Genomic DNA, 23,494 nt, shown 5'->3' on the forward strand with positions numbered 1-23,494 from the left:
GAGAAATTAAATTTCAAAATATATAAACTCTTGTTCCATCTAAATTAAATGACGAGGCCATATTGGATTGTGAATTTTTATTGAAACTTGATCAAGTAGTAACAAAACACACACATCATTATGACAACAATTTTGCAAGAAATTAACAACATATCGATTTATCTTCTTACTCATCATGATAAATTATTATCATTTATTTTATGCTAAAAACTCAAATGCAGTTAATTTCACATGAAATTGATAGTTGAAAGTCGTTAAATAATAATTTAGTCAAATTATCAAATTGTTCAACGACTCTCAACTCTCAACTTTCTATTAAGTTAACTGCACGTGAATTTATTATTAATTTCTCATGAATTCACAACCTTACAATTAAGTCTCACTTCTCCATTCTCCAACACCCCTACATTTCCAAGCTTCAACATGGAATCCACAAACTCCTCAAAGAACACGCTCGGATCTTTCGCAAACTCTTCGACGATCCATCTAGTCCTGGAGTCGCCAGCCAGCGATTGATCCGAAGAAAACAAGCCTTTTCCTCCCAAAATCTGTGTGTAATAGTCATTATCAAACACCGAAGCAGTTGAATCAAGAAACTCTCCAGCATTAGGGTTTGTAGTATTAGGGTTAGGACACTTGTTTTTGAGCCCTAAGGCAAAGTTAGTGTTCAAAGTTGGCTCAGGATTCGGTGGTCCAGGAACCTTTGGACCACTTAGTGGTCCAAGTAAAAAAACATGTTTTTTAAGATTTTTTAACAACTGTTACATAGTCCTTTAACTAATTTTAATTATAAATTGACCCTATATATTTTATATAATTATAAAAACGATTTTTTATTTTATAAATAATTAATTTATCATAAATTTATCATGTTCATTAACAATCAAATACAAAAACAACAACAATTAGATCATCCATGGATCCCAATTTTCTTAAAATATTACATTCGATCCGAGACATTCTTGAGGAGTCATGAAATCGTGTTTCGCTGAAATCCAATCGATTGGACTATCAAACCAATCGATTGAAATTTAACCCAATCGATTGGATTTCAGTTTATCACTAAACAATCGATTGTATATTGCTGGTAAGCATGGTTTTGCATAAATCAATCGATTGGTGAAAGTAACCAATCGATTGAACAATGAATTAAATGTGAAATTTATGTAATTCAATCGATTGGTCACGGCTAAACAATCGATTGGTCTCAATATTCAATCGATTGGTTACGGCTAAAAATCGATTGAACTTTGCACGTAACTTCTAATTCAATCGATTGGTTTGAAACTTCAATCGATTGGAAAGTGTCCTAAATGTGTTTTTTCAGCTTTCAATCGATTGGTATTGTAATCCAATCGATTGAAATTTCAAAATCGCTATATACTAAACCCAAACCATGCGTATTGAATTAGAAGTTACGTTTATTATTATTATTATTATTATTATTATTATTATTATTATTATTATTATTTTAAATTTCATTTGAGTATTTTTCTAATTAAAGATAATTATAGATAAGATATAATTAGATAAATTGATCAAATTTAATTTCTTAAATTGAAAATATGTTCTTAAGTTGAAATTGAAAAGTATTTGTTTTTAATTAAAAGATAAGATATCTTAAACAGTTTTAAGATTATTCGGCTGTTTCGCAAATTTTTTAAAAGATAGAATTCAAATTTTGTTATTTTTTTGGGTATATATATATGTTCAATCCGACTAATTTTGTATATGTTGACAAATTATTTTAACTATTTGCCTTTCAACCAAATCTACTCCTAATATATTCTTCCGTTGATAATAATCATGGATATTCCTTCTAACGAAGATATAGTGGGGGTCTCAAATGATGCTACCAACACACAGAATATGTCACTGGACTGTGATTTTATCAAAGTTGATTTTGGTGATCAACTTGGAACTACAATTCCTAGTGCAAAGGTAATCCTTAATGGTTATTTAATATCTAGTATAACGTATTACGAGTAATTTAAACTTTAATTTTTTCTTTTTTTCTACGGGATGACCAAGTTATTAATGACGATGTTATTCAAAGCGAGGATCTAAATAAAGTTCAAGAATTGTCTAGTAGAGTGGATAAGGTCCTCTCTAACATGGAGGTAATTTGATGTGACAAACAGTAACTAATATGGAGGTCCTATTTTTTGGTACTAATTCATAATGTATAATTTGTAGCTTGATGATCACGATATTCGCATGATAACCGCGGTGCATATACTCCGGAGTCGGATCAACCATAAGAAGCCACAGATTATAGCATCGGTCGAGGAGTTTTGGAATATGCACAGTTCTTATAATTAATCTAGATAGACTATAATACTTTGGTTAGTGCGTATTTATTTGTTAGAGTTAGTGGATGTAACATCTATTTACTTTTTAGTAATTCTCAATGTCTTGTCAGTTAATAAAAGATAAAAAAATATTTTTTCATTACATAATCAATTTTACGAATAAAGTATCGAAACGAATAATAGGAAAATTAGATATTCTATCCACTTACCTCGATTTTGTAATCAAAACGATGGATTGTTTTCTGAACACTACAATGAAAAAAATTGATTGGATCTTTGCTGATTGGTGCAACGGTGATTGATTGGTGCAACGGTGATTGTCGATTAACGATGAACAAAAGGTGGATATTAAATAGACGGATAAAAAATAAAAAAAATTGGATATTTAGTAGATGGATGGATGTTCGAAAGAAAAACAATGAGATTTTTTATAAAGAGAGTGATACACGATTTTAATGGTGGGATTGAATAATTGGTGATGGATTATTCACCAATTTATAATGTTAATATTAAGGAAAAGATAAGATTAGAGTATCTAAATCAAAATAAAACTTTACAAAAGCAAGATAGAATTTTAATAATAAGATAGATGAATAAGAAGATAATTATCATTAATTAGCTAAATACTCAAATGAAATTCAAAATAATAATAATAATAACAATAATAATAATAATAATAATAATAATAATAATAATAGTAGCAGGAAAAAACAAATTAACAAAATTTCAAAAATTTGGCAACTAATAGTAATAATAATCTTAGACGGATCATATTTAAAGAAGAAGTTTTAAAATTGGTAGATAGATTAAACGAAATCAAGCCCCCACCAATCAATTGAAGTATACTTAAACACAATGTTCCAATCGATTGTTTTGTTATTTTAATCGATTGGAGTACATATAATTACAGTATCAATCGATTGGTTTTATATGCAATCGATTGAAATTGAAATTGATGATAATTCAATCGATTTTTAGCCGTAACCAATCGATTGAATATTGAGACCAATCGATTGTTTAGCCGTGACCAATCGATTGAATTACATAAATTTCACATTTAATTCATTGTTCAATCGATTGGTTACTTTCACCAATCGATTGATTTATGCAAAACCATGCTTACCAGCAATATACAATCGATTGTTTAGTGATAAACTGAAATCCAATCGATTGGGTTAAATTTCAATCGATTGGTTTGATAGTCCAATCGATTGGATTTCAGCGAAACACGATTTCATGACTCCTCAAGAATGTCTCGGATCGAATGTAATATTTTAAGAAAATTGGGATCCATGGATGATCTAATTGTTGTTGTTTTTGTATTTGATTGTTAATGAACATGATAAATTAATTATTTATAAAATAAAAAATCGTTTTTATAATTATATAAAATATATAGGGTCAATTTATAATTAAAATTAGTTAAAGGACTATGTAACAGTTGTTAAAAAATCTTAAAAAACATGTTTTTTTACTTGGACCACTAAGTGGTCCAAAGGTTCCTAGACCACCGAATCGTGAGCCTTCAAAGTTGGATCAATATCGTGCAAGAAACTGAAGTTGTGTAAGCGAGATTGGAAAGAAGAACAGTGTGAGAATCCAAGAGTGTGGCCACCGGATAGGGTTACCAAATCTTTGATTGATAAGCCTCTCTTTGCGAAACTCTGAATGAGTTGCGTAACATTCAAGGTTGGTGCTGGTAGGTTTGTTGTGTCTGATGCCTTTGAAATTCTTCCATCTTTTCTTCCTTTTAGAACTTCCCAAGATGGACCTCCAGACTGATAACCAAGGTTTAATTTCATCATCATTAGTAACCCATGAATAACAGAATAATGTTTAACTTAATTGAAGAAAGTATGTAGAATTGTGTAAAAATTACTCTAATCTTTTAGTTAGTTATTATACTCTAATCTGATCTAGAATGTTGAGCTGTTACACTCGCAACTGTGTATATCTATCCTATATACTCTATTATGTACTCTATCATGTACTCCGTTATCATTCATTCTAGAAAACACAACAATACAACTCAGACGCAAATCTCAATTCTGAGCTCTGCTCTCTATTCTCTGATACCTTTCATTGGTTTTAGATAGATGAAAATTTAGGTATAATTCATATGAAATTAATAGTTGAGAATTGCTAAATATTTTAATAAGTTTGACTAAATTATTATTTAATAGTTCTCAACTATCAATTTCATATTAAATTAATTGCATTTAAGTTTTTACCTTTTTTTTTAATTAATTTAAGTATATTGTGTCGATTTACCAATATATATAAATAGATATTTATATAAAATATTTTTACATTTTTAATATGTTGGAAATGAATATCATAAAAAGAAATGAAACTATTTCTCATTCTATTCTAAAAGTTTCATGATTTTAAAAGAATAAATTACTATTTTAAACACAAATTTTAAAAAACCGATAATTTTAAATATGCAAAATAATTGATATCGATTAAAGATTAGATTACATATAAGGACGATCCAAAATTTTGGTATAAGAGAGGCCAAAAATTTAAAATATTATATAATTAAATATAATATTATATATTTATTAATATATATAATTATAATTAATATTTTTTATTAAAAATTACTAATAAATGCTTGTTATATAAAAAATTTATCTTAGTTCTTGTCATTTTTTATTTTAGATTCGATAAAATATAAAAATTATCCTTTTTTTTATTAGTTTACTTTGTTGAGTATTATTATGACGGTAAGTTATATTTTTATGCTTTATATCATAAAAAAATATACTGTAAAATAATATAAATAAGTTATTCTAATAACTTTATTATATATATTTAAAATATATTTATGAATAAAATATATAAAATATAATTATTTTAATAAAATTTCTTAATATGTTATTAATATAATATCATGAAAAAATAAATAAATTTTAAAATAATTTACTTTCATGTATGTACTATAATATATAAAAAAATTTTAGTTATTATAAATATTAAAATATTTTTATATGATAATAGGTGTGAAAATTAAGAGAAAAAATATTTAAAAAGAAAAAAAAATTTAAATATTTAAAGATTTAAAAATTTATTTAATCAAAAAGTGATTGGCAATAATGTTTTTCTCAATTTAAGAATTGTTACTTGTTTTTAAGTTTAATAATTTAATTATTTATTTAAAATAAATATTTACTCTATTTTTAAATAAAATTATATAATATATAATAACTTTATCTACTTAAAGTTGTTAATTTTGTTCAAAAAAATTAGAGGAGCCAAGGCCTATATTTGTCCTCTGGATCCGTCCCTGAATTTATATAGTTTGATAAAACTACCCAACAACATTTAATTGATTTCAGAATGTTTAGTAGAAAGGGATTAGAGTACCAAGGTTACAACATCTCTAGCTGCAATAGCGATTATATCGGCACAAGAAACAATGTGAGGGCAAGCTTTCTCAAGCTTGGCTTTTGCATCATCAATTACATAGAATGAGTGAACCGACAGATTTGGAGGCCCATCTTTCTCAGCTTTGTTTGTGTGAGTTGAATCCAACAATATTGATGCATCACATCCCTATAATCATAACCATATATATATATATGAAAAAAAAGCTACTAAGATATAGTAATATGTACATACATTATCCATTTTTATATATACACATGCATACCCTTATGAAACAGTCATGGAAGAACATCCTCAAGATACGTGCTGGCACTTTAGGGTCTTGCTTAGAAGCACTTTGAACCGTCTCTGAAATTATGTCCTCTATTTGTGGACATGTTTTCTCATAATACTTAGCATCAAGTTCTGCTTTCAATAGTGTTGTTGATAGTGTCAACAAGAGAAGAACTATTATTGGAAATTTCATGCTTCTTGTTTCAAGTGATTTGATGAAAATTGGAACAAAATTTGTAGTGTATATATAGCTAGAATGAAAATTTAGTCGGTACTAACAAACTCAATAAGATTAGGTGATTATCTGAGAATTAATAATAATGTGCTTTGAAGCAACTCAAGATTGGAAAATTAGTGTATACGTGCAATTTATATTTGACTCTACTTCTTGTTCTGCTTTAGAATCAAGTATATTCAATTCACTACCTACTAAACACATAACACATATATATTTCTTGGCCAATATACAAAGCAATTTATTTGATAGCTACTACAATATTTAGGGATATATATACCATTAAAGTTGCATAATATATTCTTATTGATCGATGATTAATAATTAATATTGTTCTATTGGTTTATGCCTATCAAGTTGTAAAGTTGGTGATGATGGATGAGAGCGTGGAGTCCAATATTATATTGCTATGTTTCTTAGAAAGGTTACTTTTATCTTATCTAATGATAACTAGAAAGAAATAAAAACAAACTAAGAAAGGGATTGTTCAATTCAATCATCATAGTTCTCCACAAATAATTATTGAAGAATCATGTGTTGTGCATAGATAGAGATTTTTTTTTTCAAAAACGAAAAAAGAAAGAAGACTATCGTAGTTGGTGTCTAAGAGTAGGAAATAATATTTAAATCTGTACATCTAAATCTATAATATATAATTGGAATACAAGAAATTTGATGCATAATTTATAAAATAAATTATACATTTTACTATATTAGATATAAACTGAAGATCTTTGATTAAAAATATATATCGACTACTTTTATATTTGTAATTATTACACATTTATTTGGAAATAAAGCTACTAATGTATGATCATATGATATATGGTTATGGACCTTTTTGCATTAAGAAATATACTCTTCTATTTGCATTATTAGAGAGCTGAGCTTAAAATTAATTGACAAATCAACAAAGTGATTTTGTGTGCAAAGTACAAACTTACCCCAAAAAGAAATGAAAACATTTTTTATAAACAAATTAGATAAATAAGCTCAAGGGATCAAATACAGAAGTTGAATCAAGAAAGAAAGAAAAAAAATGAAGTATAAATATTTGAATATATAAGTGATGATTAACTAAAAAATCATGTCATGTGCTGGTAGTGTCCTTTCTGGCATAAAATCTCCGGTACATGGAATCAACTTTGGTAAGATAGAAGGTGCCTGCAGGTAAGTTGCTACAGTCACCGCTTGTCACATAGTCCTTTGCCCCATATCGGTGTTCCATCAGCTTCATTGTTTCAACAAATTTTTCAGGAGGAAACTGAAACAAATACATATATTCTAGTTTAGTATTTTAGTTGCATGTTGTATAAAAGGATCATAGTCAAAACATGAAGTAATTTAGGTACATGGGTAGCTTGCCTAAATGCATATGCTTTCAATCTCAATAATGATATAACAAAAGAGAAGTTTTTTTGTACATTCGTCGTGCCTTGCGCACCGAAATGGTACGTATTTATAACTTCCATCATATGTGAGCCTCTATCTTAATTTAAGAGTAACTAAACAATTACTTTCTCACTTCAGAGGAGTTTGATCTGATTTCTTTATTTACAAACTTTTTGGACATCTGTTGTTAACATGAGATGCTTAGAGCAACTTTATAATGATTCATACAATATTGTTATTGAAATGTAATGGTTAAGTGCAAAGCTCTATGAATGTCAGGTTTAATGTAAAATGATCATGAGAGATTGATTAATCAAATTGTTAAAGACAGCATACCTCAACTCTCTGCTTCAACTTGCCAGCCACATCCATCAATGTTACAATGTTGGACAAAGTAAAGGGGCCTTGACCTTCTTGAATCTTGAAGGAGAACATTGTAGCCGTTAAACCACTTCCATATGAGAACATAACTACACGTTTACCAATCTACATTTAAAAAAAATATAAAGAAAATAATCAGTCATTTGGGATCAGCCATTCACCTCATAAAAGATGCTCTAGGAAGAACAAAGAAAGAATGGAACTATTAAGGGTGAAAAACCTTACCAGTGAGCTGTTCTCATTGTGAAGGAGTGATGCAAATGCTGCATAAAGAGATGCAGTGTACATGTTACCAACTTCTTTCGGTATTAACGTGCTGGGCTGCACCTTCGTGTCATATATCTTTTTCGAGGCTTGCTGGTTTGCCTGTAGAATCACAATGATCACAAACCAACCGGAGTTCAATTTATGATAATGTTTTCGTCAATTAACGACACTCATACTCGATGAAATTAGCTACCTTTTCAAGATCACGACTATTGTAGCTTTCGTCACCCGATAGTGATTTATAAGGTTCCAAGGATGTTCTGGCAGCTTCATCAACAAAACTGTATAGCATGAAGAAAATGAAAAGAACAAAATAGTTATAAATTGGAAGTTGAAAACATCTATTTATAACCATAGAGTCTTTTATGGTTCACTGAAACCTGGGATTTCTCAGGAAGTCATCGTAGTACAGCCGACCAAAGCTTTTTTGGACAAGCTGCAAGAAGAACAAGTTACATAGAGAAACATTATAGGTAATCATTGTCTATTCATGTCATAAATATCGAAAAAACATAAAGCCTGCATTACCTTGTTATATGGAGAATGAAACACAAAGTAATCAGCCTCTGCCATTGAAAAGGGCTTCCCCTCCAACTTTTCGAATCTAAACATGGAAGAAGATGTTAGGAGAACCAAAACCAAAAGGAGAAAAGTTGAAAAAGCTTTCAAGTTCAGTCCATGCTTACTTCTCACAGAAAACCTTGTAGCAAGAATCAAGTGCCATGAGATAACAATTCTGCGAGAGTTTTCCATCAACAACCTATAGCAGGCCAAACCAAAAGGGTAGCAAGGTCATAACTAGTCTATGCTTTATTCAATATATATACCGAACAAATCAAGAAGCACCCACGAGTAACAAGTAATTGGCATAAATCAGAGGCTAAATCTAAACCTATCTAAATATCTGCACAAAAATTCAGAGGTAATGACAGAGCATTACTGGGTATTCACTTGCAAGATTTGGCTTGTAAAAGTCATAGGCATGAGCCATGTGACTGCCTCTGAACTTGCTTTCAAAAGCAATAGGAGCATCTGGCCCCACAAGTATGGCAATAGCAGCTGCTCCTCCGGTAGGACGTGCAGGTCCTTCAGCGTAGACCTGAACATAAAGTTCATAACTGTCATAATTGTTCGATGGTGTATATAGATGTGCAATCGAGCATTTGATTCATTGTTTGAGGAGAAAGTAACAGGATTAAAATAGTAGTAAGAATTTTTTAACAAATGTTGAGACATGAAGACATTTTTAAATAAGAAATCTGCTACATACTGCCTTCCTAAAACATTGTCCTGTGAAGTTAATTTTGTACCATCAATGAGCAAAAGATGGTGAAATTCACTTATAAACATGCAGATTATAGAATTGAATTATAAGTTGAGGCTGTGCCACAGAAATTTCACAACCAACTCAAACCTAAAATGGTGATTCTAGGAAATCGCAAGATCAGAAATACCACATCTAACTTGCATTAGCTAGGAATTTCTGTAATTTTAAGTTCTTTCACAACCACGTTATTCTTCAAGTTAGTTATCATTTGATATATGTAAAGTAATTGTTGATTTCTAAAAAATACTAGTCACAAGTGACAAGTGCTTGGATTTCCATGAAATAGATTCGAGTTCATACCGCGCTATCTGCACATATGACAAGTCCATAGCGACCATCCCATGAACTACTCTCCACCCAATTCACGCAATTGAACAGAGCTGCTGTTCCACCATAGCATGCATTTGTTGAATCAACACCTTCGATGTCAGTATTACCACTCTCCTGATTGTTACATGAGTTAATATAAGATGCAGGAATCACATAAGCACATACAGATATATTTCCTTCCTTTTTATCCTTGAATTTTGACTCATCTATATTTCAGAAAACAATAATTGGGACAAAAGTGGTAGGGGATAGGGCCATAGGGAATGCTGCTACAAGCTTCTATGTTTGTAAAATTCAACATAAGTTAATATTATAAGCAGAAAGATCTACAATCTTTTAAAGTGAGTCCCCATCGGTATGCTGTTTGTTTCCTATGGTCAACACTCAAAACCAAAACAGAGAATGAGATAGAGATACCTCAAAGAGTTGCATCAGGAAGGTCTTAATGGATTTGCTTTTGTCAATGACAGTTTCACTACCAACTTCCATGCGTCCAATTTGTTTCGGATCAATCTTATACTTTTTAAGAAGCGAGGATACAGCTGTCAAGCTGCAGTTCAACAGCCCAAAACAAAAGCAAAAAGAATAACATTAGAAAATAAAATAAAATCACTGTAAGCCAAGCCATTGCAGCTCCATCATACAGGTTCACAAAGCAGCATTGATCAACTATCAAAGCTGAAATAAACGGCACCCCCTTATGATGCACAAATACTTAATTTTCACTCATCTATGTTTATGCATATCAAATATTATCATCCTAAACATGTTAAATTTGTTATTGATTTCTCTTAATAGAATTCTCCTAATTATGTATTATTCGACACAGACACCTCAATATATATAAAAGAAATTCCAAGTAAATAAAATTTCTTTTCTCTTTAGAATCTCAGGACAACATATTATGCTGTAACCAAACTATTAAAGAAATTCAAATCTAATGATAAATAGGATTGATAAATGGGATATGGCAATGAAAAATTGGTAAGTGACCTCATAGAGATAACATCTTCAACCTCAGTGCAGAATGCCAAGCAATCTTGTCCAAGCCCAATAGTGTATTTCCCTTTGCTGGCCCCATCGTGAGCCTCCAAAGCTTCCTGCATCAGAATCACGCAACACCCCACAAATCAAAACCGTTAAAAATCTCAACTTTATCACGAAATAGCAACAAAACACAATCACAATCACAATCAGACATACCTGTTTCACGCATGTGGGAGGAAAGTAGATGTCCATAGCAAGGATTCCCACATTTTTTGGGTGCGAAGAAGCCATGGAAAAAGGGTAGATTTTTTCTCACTTGTTGAAGATCAGAAGAAGAAGAAGAAGAAGAAGACGGAGGAGGTGGAGGAGAAGGAGGAGTAGGTGGTGCAAGTGGAAAGTTGTAACTTGTAAGTGTGATGGAAGAAAGAAAGAGAAAGAGTAAATGGTGGCTTATTGAATCAAAAAAGATGCTGACTTGGAAGTTGCCCTGTTCAGCTGATGCCATTTTTCTTTGGCGCTCTGTTTTGTGTGGTAGATTTTGTGCCTCTTCCCAACTAACCCCTCCTTATGTGGAAATTTTGATGGGTCTTTGAGTTGAATGAGGGGTTCATTATTACCCATTAATTACTATTGTCATTCTTATCTGTGGGTGAAATTAGATTTCTTAATCATTACTATTTAATTGGTTCAAATGATTGATCATCATTAATTGATCTTTAAATAGAATTTAATTTTGATAAATTAACCGTGTAAAACACTAAAACATCTTGTATATTTATTTTTTAAATAATTATTTATATGATCAATTTAAAATATAATTATTTTTATCAATTTGACGTTATCTAATTAGATGTATTTATAAAATTATTTTTTTTTGACAATGCATTAAAATTAAATTTTTAGATACTAGACTTAATGACTACTTAATAAAAAATTTGACTACAAGATTATTCACCTAAAGAGCTTTTATTGCATTTATAGCCGAATTAACTAAAATGAGCTAATTAGAATTTGTTTTATGTTCTTTTCAGAAATTTAGGTAGAGGATAAGAAAATTAAGAAGCTATTAATGTGTAGTTTGAAAATTCCATGATGAAGACATGTTTATTGTCTTTGTCTTTGTCCTTTTGGCTTATCATGGTCCATAGATAGCTACATAGGAATAGGATAGATTGGACCAACAATAATAGAGTGATGCAAACTCAAAGTTAACACAGAGCTTAGGTTGGGAGTATCTTCATTAGTAAGTAAAATATTGTTCCCTTGACATACCTTGATTCTTGAATAAAATAACATCTTCCCATGTTAAATAAAATAGTAACACTGTCTTGTTCAAGCATTTGTTTACTTTTGTTTAATAATATTATTATTTGTATTAATTTTCTTTTTGTAATATGTGCACTATAGAGTAAAGGAGCTTCCTGAAACAAATACTTTTTTTTCTTTTGCATTTCACAGAGTGAATAATTATCTATATAGTTGCTGAAATCATCTCCTTTTTCCTTGGAGAATCAAATCAAATTTCCATATACATGAAATAACCTTCATCCAAAGTCACACTCTAGATAGGCACTTACAAGATAAACAAATCAAGAACAATAATGAACAACTAACAATAAATGAAATTTAATTGGTTGAAATGAATAATCAAACTTCAATTGTTTTCTGATTGAGAGCAGTGTATCTCCACCTCTCCTTTTCCACAAAATCTGCATCAAGAAACCTTGCAACAAAAGCCCAAAGCCTATATACATCTTCAAAACTAGCCAAGAATCCTAATGCAGCAGTAACCACACTTATTCCAACTTCACTATCTCTATCTTTCTTCTTCTTATTATTATTGCCTTTCCCTTCTTTTTTGCTCTGAAGAACTCTTCCTTTATCTTCTGCATACTTATCTGCAAACCAAATATGATGCAGGAATCCATAACCGATTGAAATGTTGCTTCTATCAGCAAGTTTCTGAACAAGAACAGGCTCAACTTTTTCACCTTTCCAGTCAAACACATTGAATGCCAAAGCTGCTCCTCTATCAAACTTCACTCTTGGACCATATATCTTCACCAGTGGAAACTCTTCTGTGTGTGGATGCTTAAGCTTCACCATTGAGTTCACCAACCAGTTTATCAAGTACCTCGCCCGAGTGCTAATCAGTATTGATCCCAGAGAATCCACCTGATCCAAACCCCTGCATTCAATCTCAAACCCTCCATTTTCACTTCCTTGAGCAACACTCTTCTTCTTGAGATTAGCCTCCTCAATTTCAGAACCTCGATGAGATTGTGCCTCTTCTTCATCTTTTCCAGATTCTGTGGCTTGTCTAGGACCAGAGAATGATCTCATCGAGGATAATTCTTCTTCTTCTTCTTCTCCTTGTTCTTCTTGTGTGCTATATATAGTTTTTTGTTCAAGTTCTAAGTCAGTGCCAGAAGAATCCTCGGATAGATGTATCTGATTTTGTGGCACAAGGTTCACAATTCCTGCAGAAGAAGTAGCTTCCATGCTCGAAATAGCGGATTTCTTGACGAAAAGGCAACCAAAACCAGAAGGATTCTCACCATAGACCTTATAGAAAGAGCAGATTAAGAAATCAGGGAGAAAGAGAGAGAGGCCAAAAGAGTCCATGTCCTTTGGCCCCAATGCGCATGCATCAACCAACACATGCCAACCATTTTCTTGTGCTACACTCATCCAAAGATAAGGGTACCTTGTTCCTGTTACCCTTGAGTGAAGTGGAAAGACAAAAAGACCCTTCTTTTTCTTCTTATTCTTCCTCTTGCCCACAATGATTTTCCTCAATTTTGTTGTCTGAATCCTGAACCTTGGCCATGAGAATTCAGCTGAAATAGCCCTTGCACCTCTCTTCTCTGAGGCACTAATCATGTTTCCAACAGCTTCACTCTCATAGTCATAAACTGTGAGAAGCTTCCTGGAAGATTGGAACTGGTATGAATCTGCAACAAGCTTGAAAGCTGAGGTTCTGTTTGCTGTGAAAACCATGTAATAATCAGTTTCAGATATGTTGAGGAAATTCATGATTCTTTTCCTCATTGCAGACTCAAATTCTGACTCTTGTCCACCATGGATCAATAGTGTTTTCAGATTCCCAGTCTTGGAGGATAGGCTGAAGAATGGAATTCCAGGATATTGATTTGAAGTTGAAGTTGAAGTTGAAGCAAGTTGTGATTTTGATGCATCCCCATGATAACGTTGTTGTTGTTGTTGTTGTTGGAGTTGAGAATGGGAGAATAGGCCAACACCAATGTAATCAAGGCAAGTGTGGTTGCTGAGATGGTGATACTCTTGTGCTCTAACATGGTCAACAAGTTCAGTCTCAGAATACTGAGGGTAAACTTTGTTGAATTCATTGAATGATTCATGAAGAGAAGGAAGTGACTCATGGTTTGTGAAGTTTGTGTTTGGAAAGATGGAAGATGAAGTTGTTGCTACAAAGTTGTGGCGACATTCAGAAGAACTGTTTCTGATTTTGGTTCTGTTGTTGATGTTTGGTGATGCTGCTGATGAGTTGAAAAATGGGGTTGGACAGCAACACTGAGAGGCCTCATTTTGGTTTTGGCCAAGCCTCTCCATATTTTTTTCTTTTCTTTTTAGTTTTTCTTTCTCCTTTCTGTGCAATCATAAACAATTCTACTTTACTTTATATATATAGTAAGTTGATATTTTCTTGTGCCATGAGATTCTTAGGTGTTGTATGGCAACCGGCACAAATGGAAAAGCACAAACAGAAAAGAACAGAAAAGTGTGTGTACTGGTTTATGTATTTGGATTCAGATTTGAGGTGGCTGAATACGGCAATGAGTGTGGTCCTATTGAAAAGGTCATGCTGTTCAATTTGGACCTTGTCTTCCATAATAGTATACCTTCCAAATGTTGACCTCTTAATTAATTATTCATACTATTTCCAATTGAAATTGCCACAGGCCAATCAATCTCATCCCTATAACTTCTTGTTTTTTTTATCGTGGTTGTTCAGTTGTGTTACGGTCCAGCTCTCAAATTAAGTCTAAAATTGTGGTTGGTCCAAGAATTTTTTTACTGTGCATGTCGGCTCATTAAGAACGTAATATGGATCATATTCAGATAGAATCTTTCATATATCTCCCACATTCTATTTAAATCCCTACTAACCCAGAACCAAAAAATTCGTAGCCTCCTGTCTCGATTCTACTATTTTATGTTTGGGAGCTACTCAGATAAAGATGTCTGAAAAGTCTTTTTTTTTTTAAAGATATTTTTTAGTAATTAAAATTTAACACATATAATTAATTAAATCGTGTGTTATTTTTGTCAAAATTAGTTCAAATAAATTAATTTGACCGAAAAAATAATGAATCAAATTTTGAACGGTGTAAATTAATATTATTTTTTTTATAAAAGATGACTACAATACCCTTGTTATAAAAAATGACTAAAATATTCCTATTATATATATATATATATATATATATATATATATATATAAAACTCTAAATCCTAATCCTATGACGATAGAGAAGTAAAGGGTTAGAATTTAGGATTATTAAAATTAATATATATAATAAGAGTATTTTAGTTATTTTCTATAATAAGGATATTGTAGTCATTTTTTTATGAAAAATAATATTAATTTAAACCAGTTTAAAATTTGATTCATTATTTTTTTGGTCAAATTAATTTGTCTAACCTAATTATAACAAAAATAGCACCGTCTAATTAATTATATGTGTTAAATTTTAATTATTAAAAAATATCTTTAAAAAAAGATTTTTTTTAGGTATCTTTATCTGAGTCGCTCCGTATTTGTTTTACCACTATGAATGATAACGCTAATCTCACTTCTAGATTAAATTGTATATCTTTGCTGACAGAAAATTAGGCGAAGTTTTCTCCAAACAAATTTATGTCTATCTAATGGTTCTGTATTTCTATATTTCGCAAACAATTATACTTGTTGTAGCACTAATTGAAAATATTTGCTAAATTAGGTGGAACTTCTTTTTCTTTCCCTACTACCCATTCTCAATTGTTATTTTGGCTTTTTAAATTATTGCAAATGATAGCACATGATTACACAAAACCATGAGTGAGTTTGACATAGACAACTATAAAAAGCATTTGCTGAATTGGTGAGGGCCATATATGTTTGTATGTATATATAATAATATAATATCAGAAATTAAAAACAAGAAAAAGTCAGGTTCTGGAAAAAAGGACTAATATAACATCATAACTGCAATATTCTACTTACTTATAAGTAAGAACTAATCACAATTTAGACACAAACAACCATTGGAGTGGTTGAAGAATGATAACTTAGCTTTAAGTGTGTAACATTAGGAATGTTGAAAAGCACTATTGAGTGGACACCACTAATGTGTACAACAAGAAAATGCTCTTTTAGAATTCATCTATGTGCTAATTGACAATAAATGAATTGATTAAGGTTTGAATGTTGCAAAGTTATCATTTTCTCTTTCTGAAAGACTCAGAATATGTTTGTGCAACAAACTAAAATTTGTCTCGGATGTGCCAAACATTGTCCAACTAATTAGGTGCTACCACCTATAAATTCCTATGCATATGCTTTAACATTGAGCAAAGCTTGTTTTATATATAATTTGTTGGATTCATTTCTTATTTTTAAGGTGCATTTAGTTTACGGTAAAAAATATGATAGATTTATTTTGATTGAAAAATTTTATGTGAATATTCACGTATCAAATTAAATTATGAAGTTTGTACTTTATTTTATTCTTTAACAAGACATACCATAATAGGTCTTTTTTTAGAAAAAAGACATAGATCCGATTTTTTAATTCGAAGACACATAAGTTTTTTATTAATTGAAAATAAAAAAATGTTTCTTACTTTTTAAAATATGAGACATTTAAGTCTCTTCGTCCAATATATAAGGATAAATTAATCTCCTAAAAGAACTTAAATGTCTTGTATTTTAGAAAGTGAATGATATTTTTGTATTTTTAATTAATCGAAAACTTATTTATTTTTAAAATAAAAAGTTAGAGACCTATTTATCATTTATTCGTCTTTTTATATAGAAATAAACATTCATAATTTCATATAGTCTCCGTTTAAATTTGTATTTTTTAAGAATTCATACATTAGTAACTAAAGAAAATTAAATTTACCGTTTAAAGATATAAACCAATGTCTTAAAATTAAACAGTTATGACAACAGGAGTGGAGTATTCAGCCTCACATATGGAGAAGGAAAGTGGGACATGGTTATGATGAGAAAAGTCCCTTATTCAGAAAGAAGAAAGTGAATTTGACAGTGTGGATGTAAATGCAATCAATTTAAGTGTGTGTTGCATGTTACATATATATTACAAACAAAAAAACACTACTTGGATGTGGAGAACAGATCAGAGGAAAAAGACCATGCACTGCCACATTGCTCAATCACGGGTCCGCAAACAAATTTCTTTTAATGTGGTAGCTAAGTTCATTATTAAGCTTGCAATATGGTTAAAAACAATGTGTTTAATTATTTCACGACTTTAATTTTAATGATCTAATAATATAAAATATTTTACACAGTCGTGTAATTATAACTATTTTTTTAAATGATCATTTACATAATTAATATAAAAGGTAGTTATTTTTATATAACATTTATGTGATTTAATGTACGTATAAAATAATTTTATACTGATAATACATTAAAATTAAATTCATTATTTCACTTCCTTCGCGAATTCTTCTTTATTTTTAACAAATAAACAAAAATGAATTCTACACTGATCATCTTATCACGAATTCACAATTGAAGCAAGTTATTGAAGTTGACTATCTAATGGACAATAAGAATCAAGCTCGTGTTGTTGTGAGTTTGATTATAAAATTGTGACAAGCTAACTAAGTTTAAATAATGATAAAAAATAATAAATCATACAGCTATGATTTTTCTCATATCTCTGACTCGGACTTCATACAAAATAAACCCAGAGGAACATATGGCACTAATTATGCCGTATATAAATATAATCTTTTCTAGAAACCAAGTTTCATTCTTGGACAAGCTAACTATATATCATTCAAAAATAAAATCCATTATAATGCCGTTAATTATATAAATATAAATATAATTCTATATGTATAGTAGGACATACAATTTTATTTTAGTTTTTTGCTGTAGAATTAAAAGATATATGTTAAGAATGAAACTCCAGTGTAATTAGCAGTTAGTTCAATTTCTGTTCTTAGAAAATAAAGGCTTTAAAATGTTAACTCAAAATGTTTTAAACTGTGACCCTCGTGATAGCTATTGGTCCAAAAGAGTTGAACCTTGAACTCTCAACTCTACTTTATTTGAAGGTTATTAGTTAATTAACCTTGTTTAATAAAAAGTATCAGAAAGATTAAAAAAAAAAAAATTAAAAAGTGCTCCTTTATGATTTTTTTTTTTTTAAATCATAGTTGCGCAACCCAAAAGTAGTTGAGTTTAATTAATTAATGAACTGCCTTTACCTGTCATACAAGTAACTAACTTAGTGCCATGCTGGCATGTTAGTTCTAACTAACTAACTCTAATCTAACTACAGTTAGCTTGGTTCACATGTAAAGCTCAGGATTGAGCTCCTCTTTCATCCAATATTATCAATTAAGGCTTATATAGGCTATAGAATATAGATTGAATAGCCTATTGTTAGCTTCAAACGTTATATCGAGACACAATGATATTAATTAATGACCCTTCAACCATAGGCTTATTGGAAGGTTTTACAATCTTCTATTAAACTAATGGAGATATTAAAAGAAATGCCACCACCCATATAACGACGATAAAAATAATTTTTATTAAAGTTGTTTATTTAGCCACAATTAAAATACGTATTTTAAAAAATATGGGTTAATAATAAAAATATAAATTATAAATAAAATTGAATCAATAAATATATTAGAAGATCTAAGAGAAAAAATAATTAAATTATTTAAATTAATAAACTAAAAATTAATGATTCTAACTAATATTAATTCAAACGACATTAAATTTCTTAAATTAATACAAAATGATTGTTTCCAAAATCTCAATTCCACAATAAATTTTATTCAAGGTATTCAAAAATAAAATAAAAATTGTTAGACTAAAAACAAAATAATTAATAATAAGAATCGGTAGATTAAAATATAAATTTTTAAAAATCAGAGAAAATTATTAAAAGAATTAAAAAAATTATAAATAAAACTTCAACTCTTAAAAAATTATTAATTTTCAAAATAAAAAATATAAAAAATGATAATGAAATAAATACAGAAAAATAATATTAATGGTGATATTCATAGTCGAAAAATAGGAGATAATATAAAATATATATTAAAAATAAGAGTTAAAGAACTCATGTATTTATACACAAATATATATTAACTAATTTAATAGAGTGTACATAATATTTTTGAATATCTACATATTTTATTTTAATAGATTTTAATCTTCAGATTTCCATTGGTTTGGAGTCACCTATTAATTTTTATTTTGTCAGATTTTGGCTTTTTGTTTATCTGGCCTATTAAGATTTAGGTCCAGCCCACATTACTAATACGAAACGAGTAACCCACAGATTTTCTGGACGGCCCAACAGTGGCAAATCCAATCCGTGTGGTCTCATCCAAACTGCTCGGACCGACTTGGGAAACAAATTAATATTAGATTTGCCTTAACTTCATTTAATTTGTTTATAAATATTAGAAGAGCATTTAATTTATTTCCCTATTAATATTAGATTTGCCTTAACTTCATTTAAATTAATATTAACTAAGTCAATCCAAAAATATTAGATTGGTTACAAAGTTTAAAATTTAAAGATAAAATAATACAAAGGGAACAAAAACTAATAAATAAAGATAAGATAACATCGGTAAGTCGTCGTTGTTCATCCCTCCTTCCTCACCTCCATTCACACCGTTGTTCATCCCGATGATTCTCCTTCCATGTCCAAAATTCGCCATCGTCGATCTCCGATCCATGTCCAAAACTCGCCGTCGATGCCGGAAACAGTCGTTCCGACGCATCATAACGTCGCCGTTCAGACGCAGTCAAAACACTGCGGCCCGTGCACGCCGCCGCAGCCTGACTATGCGCCGCTGTCCCAGTCTGTGCAGACACAGCCGTAAATAGCAACCTGTCTTTCCCTCACCTAGTCGTGGATTGAGAAATTTAATATACATGTTAGATGTTGTGGTCAACCCATAATATGCCGGATGGTCATTTTAGTATGTATGCGAATGGTTATTTTAATTCTTACGTGGATGGTTATTTGATTGGAATGAGTTTAGTTAGATACAATTAAAACATGCTGGATGTTCAATTCACTAGGTATGCAAATGATTATTTTTATCCTTAAGTGGATGATTACCCTGAAATGTCGATGAGGGTCCTTCTTGACGAACCAGCGGCGGTGGGGAGGATTCCGGCGGCGACGATCGGGGCTGGTTGGTGACCAAGGAATGGCGTGAAGAACTCAAGAGGCAACAATGATGTCCGGTGAGGGCTAGTTGGTGAGGCGACGATGGTAGAGAGTTTAGGAGAGAAGTTCATGCTTTGGTAAATTAGGGTATGATGGATGGTTAAAATTTTTAAATTATTGAATGAAGTCTTTTGATTGGATAATTTAGGTGGAGTATTTTTTTTAACTTCATTAGGTCAAATTTTCAATTCTGTTGTTCAGATTTTTTGCTGTTTATTTAGTGGAGGCGTTGATTGATATTGGCTTATAAAAGTTATATATGCGGTTTATATGTAAAAATTTAAGAAATAAATATTATCGCGTGATTTAAAAAATAAAAAGTATATATATATAATTCTAAAAAATTTAAAATTAAGATTAAGATGTATAGATAAATTTTACATTATTTTTGTTGTGCAAATTAACATGCATGATGAGGTAAATAAGAGAATAATTTTTGTGTGAATATAGTAGTTGTAACATATGTATAGCATGTGTTTGTAATGTTTATTGATGAACATTAACTATAAATATTTTTTTTTTCGAACACAAATTAAATAACAGTATAACTCCTTGTAATTCTTACAAATTTAAGAACTTTTTTTATACATTTTAGGAGTTTATAGATTTGCACTAAAATAATTTAAATATTAAAATGTTAATATTAGAAAAAAATTAAAAATATTTTAAAAATAAAAGGTTTTAAATTAAAATGTAACTAATTAAAATTCAATCAGTTTATTTAAGAAATGTTATAACTTTTTAAACCAATATCAATCAATTAAATAAAATAGGATAAGAAAAATATAAGTATTATTTACAATTTAATTTAAAATATTATATTTTAAAATTTAAATATAAAATTTAAATATTTTCATAAATTATTACAGTCTATTGTGGTTTATATGTTAAATTATTTTTTCATAAATGACTATTGTCTTAAGTAGTTTATGATTTTAGTTGATATTTAAGTATACAAATTTTAAAACTTTTACATCCTAATTTATATAAAATAAGTACAGAACTAAAATGTAGTTATTTTTAAAAATATAATAATAGAGTACTTTTGACTTGTAGTTATCGCAAGATAAACTTATCGGAGAGGAAATGCGCCACCAATTTTCTTTGATGGGCTACATTTAAAAAGAACTTTTACTAAATTAAATTTAAAAAATAACAAAAAATAATTAAAAGAAAAAGAACAAAAAACAAACCCCACATTGTTGCTGCTCTTTGAAAGCCTTCATCTCAAAACAGTTAGGACATTGATCACAAATGATACTTGAATTTTCTCAACATTCATACGGAGGAGGCGGAGGCGGAGGCTGAGGAGCTAGAACATAAAGCCACGAGGTGATAACTGAAAATTGGAATTTTTTAAGAAAAAAAAAATTAAAATACCAAGAAATCGAAAATTGTTGTAATTAATAAATAATAAATAAAACAAAATTCTAATTGTTTATATTTTTTAATTTTTTTTTAAAAAATTTTATTTAGATTATTTACTATTTGCTTTAAATACTTGTTCCTCTAACCATTTTAGTCTTATGATTTTGATATAAGGCAATAAATACTTATAAAATATAATTATATACATTAATTAATATTTATGTAGCTCAGGCAAATTACCACATCCAAATTTCAAGAACATAATAAGTGAATGTGAATCCATAAGCGTGAACAATAAAAAAAATTAACATGGAAAACAAATACAAATATAACTACAAAGTAAAAATCCATAATTTACCACAATACACTAGCAACTATACAGTTACGATTTTGTAATAAAAAATATACAAATAAATTGTGGTCTATTATATTGTAATGCATTATAATAGGCTTCAGCATTGTTGGCTTGTTGCTATACATGAAATGTGATAGAGAACAGTAAGCTCTAGAATGAATAAATTAATTCAAATTTAACTTGTGTATTCACTAAAGCCTTTACTCAATGTTTTCAACTTGGATTGCGAAATGAATTAAAATAGGTTTTAACAATGTCCAAAATGTGATGATGATCTCTTCTTTAAGATGAGGCAGAAATTGAGATTATTGAGGTCAGCAAGGCACTCAGTTGAAAGGGCAAAGAAGGAATTCATGAAAAAATCATCAATTAGATCAACTTTTGCCACACCAACCAGACTGCAATTTTCCTCAATTCCAATCTCTTCCCTCTTCTATTTTTTTGTCATCCTTTGATTCTTTAGATGTCAACACTGTTTTCACCATTAGTGGTGGAGCCTTATAGATACTCCCAGCAGAAAACAAGAACTTGGCCTTGAATTCAAAATCAATCTAGCTTATTACAAAGATGATTGTAATAATTTAAGCTCAATTCCCACTGTTGATGTAAGAATCATTTTGCTGTAGAGTTCAAAGATTGTAATATTCTATAAAATTAAATTGGTTACCTTGCCAGATTCTTGATTAATAGTTCTTTGGAATGCTTCTGGCACTATATCAATCTTCGAGAATGGGGCAGTGGCAACCCCAGAAACTTGGTTGTAAAACTACTTAGTGGTGGAATATAGTGTTTCAAGGTCAAATGAAACAAAAAGCTCATTAATGTTATCTGTGGCGACCTTTGCAACAGAACCAGTTCCACTCCACCTTGTGGATCATATTCAAAATCAGGATACCTTGAAATGCCAAGCTTGCACGCCCTTTGTGTCTTGAAACTAACAGTGTAAGACTCACCTTTTGAGGGCTTAATGGTGGTTGTGCTTGTAGTGGAGGATGTAGAAGAAGAAAATATAATGCTTCTGCTTCTTCTTCCTCTTCTAAGGTTGTAAAATTTGCATGGAATTGGTGCACTTTTAAGGAGTTCATTTTACAGCTCCTAGTGTGTCTATAACAGCGTAATTTTTTTTTAAAAAAATCCAAAATCTTTTGAGGCCAATAAAAGAACAAGAGGCGGCGAATCTTTTATCTTCTTCACTTGGGGTCCTTCCTTTGTGCGATCAGTAGCCAAAGTTAAGGGATTGCATCAATATATTTTTATTTTTGAGTATAAAACAAAATGGTCTATGCCACCTCTATTCCCCTGAAAAATGAAGGATCTTCTTTTTTTTTTTTTGGTCAGTAAAAATGAAGGATCTTCCAAATAAGCAGTTTTTACCATGAAACCATTTTA

General features: G+C 30.1%; 3 protein-coding genes and 1 long non-coding RNA gene across 4 annotated transcripts; all 4 read right to left on the minus strand.

Moving 5' to 3' along the window:
• Positions 1 to 350: 350 nt before the first annotated feature.
• Positions 351 to 6,186, minus strand: LOC107642210 (peroxidase 66-like). Its single transcript, XM_088488143.1, has 4 exons — positions 5,968 to 6,186; positions 5,682 to 5,870; positions 3,824 to 4,090; positions 351 to 677 (listed from the first exon to the last, which is right to left on the minus strand). The coding sequence occupies exons 1-4, from the start codon at positions 6,166 to 6,168 to the stop codon at positions 351 to 353; spliced, it is 984 nt and encodes a 327-aa protein (XP_088344269.1). The 5' UTR covers positions 6,169 to 6,186.
• Positions 6,187 to 7,069: 883 nt separating this feature from the next.
• LOC107644758 (hydroxymethylglutaryl-CoA synthase) lies at positions 7,070 to 11,461 on the minus strand. Its single transcript, XM_016348682.3, has 12 exons — positions 11,111 to 11,461; positions 10,901 to 11,007; positions 10,325 to 10,457; positions 9,878 to 10,021; positions 9,191 to 9,349; positions 8,937 to 9,010; positions 8,779 to 8,854; positions 8,631 to 8,686; positions 8,444 to 8,531; positions 8,209 to 8,349; positions 7,939 to 8,088; positions 7,070 to 7,474 (listed from the first exon to the last, which is right to left on the minus strand). The coding sequence occupies exons 1-12, from the start codon at positions 11,183 to 11,185 to the stop codon at positions 7,301 to 7,303; spliced, it is 1,377 nt and encodes a 458-aa protein (XP_016204168.1). The 5' UTR covers positions 11,186 to 11,461; the 3' UTR covers positions 7,070 to 7,300.
• Positions 11,462 to 12,311: 850 nt separating this feature from the next.
• On the minus strand, positions 12,312 to 14,670 carry LOC107644759 (uncharacterized). The gene has a single exon (XM_016348684.3). The coding sequence runs from the start codon at positions 14,483 to 14,485 to the stop codon at positions 12,542 to 12,544; it is 1,944 nt and encodes a 647-aa protein (XP_016204170.1). The 5' UTR covers positions 14,486 to 14,670; the 3' UTR covers positions 12,312 to 12,541.
• Positions 14,671 to 19,648: 4,978 nt separating this feature from the next.
• On the minus strand, positions 19,649 to 23,244 carry LOC107641496 (uncharacterized). Its single transcript, XR_015883634.1, has 4 exons — positions 22,773 to 23,244; positions 21,581 to 21,721; positions 20,272 to 20,406; positions 19,649 to 20,052 (listed from the first exon to the last, which is right to left on the minus strand). It is a non-coding gene; the product is annotated as an uncharacterized LOC107641496 (long non-coding RNA).
• Positions 23,245 to 23,494: the final 250 nt, after the last annotated feature.

Source organism: Arachis ipaensis, chromosome B5, assembly GCF_059453495.1.
Source record: "Arachis ipaensis isolate K30076 ecotype BB chromosome B5, ASM5945349v1, whole genome shotgun sequence".
NCBI lineage: Eukaryota > Viridiplantae > Streptophyta > Magnoliopsida > Fabales > Fabaceae > Arachis > Arachis ipaensis.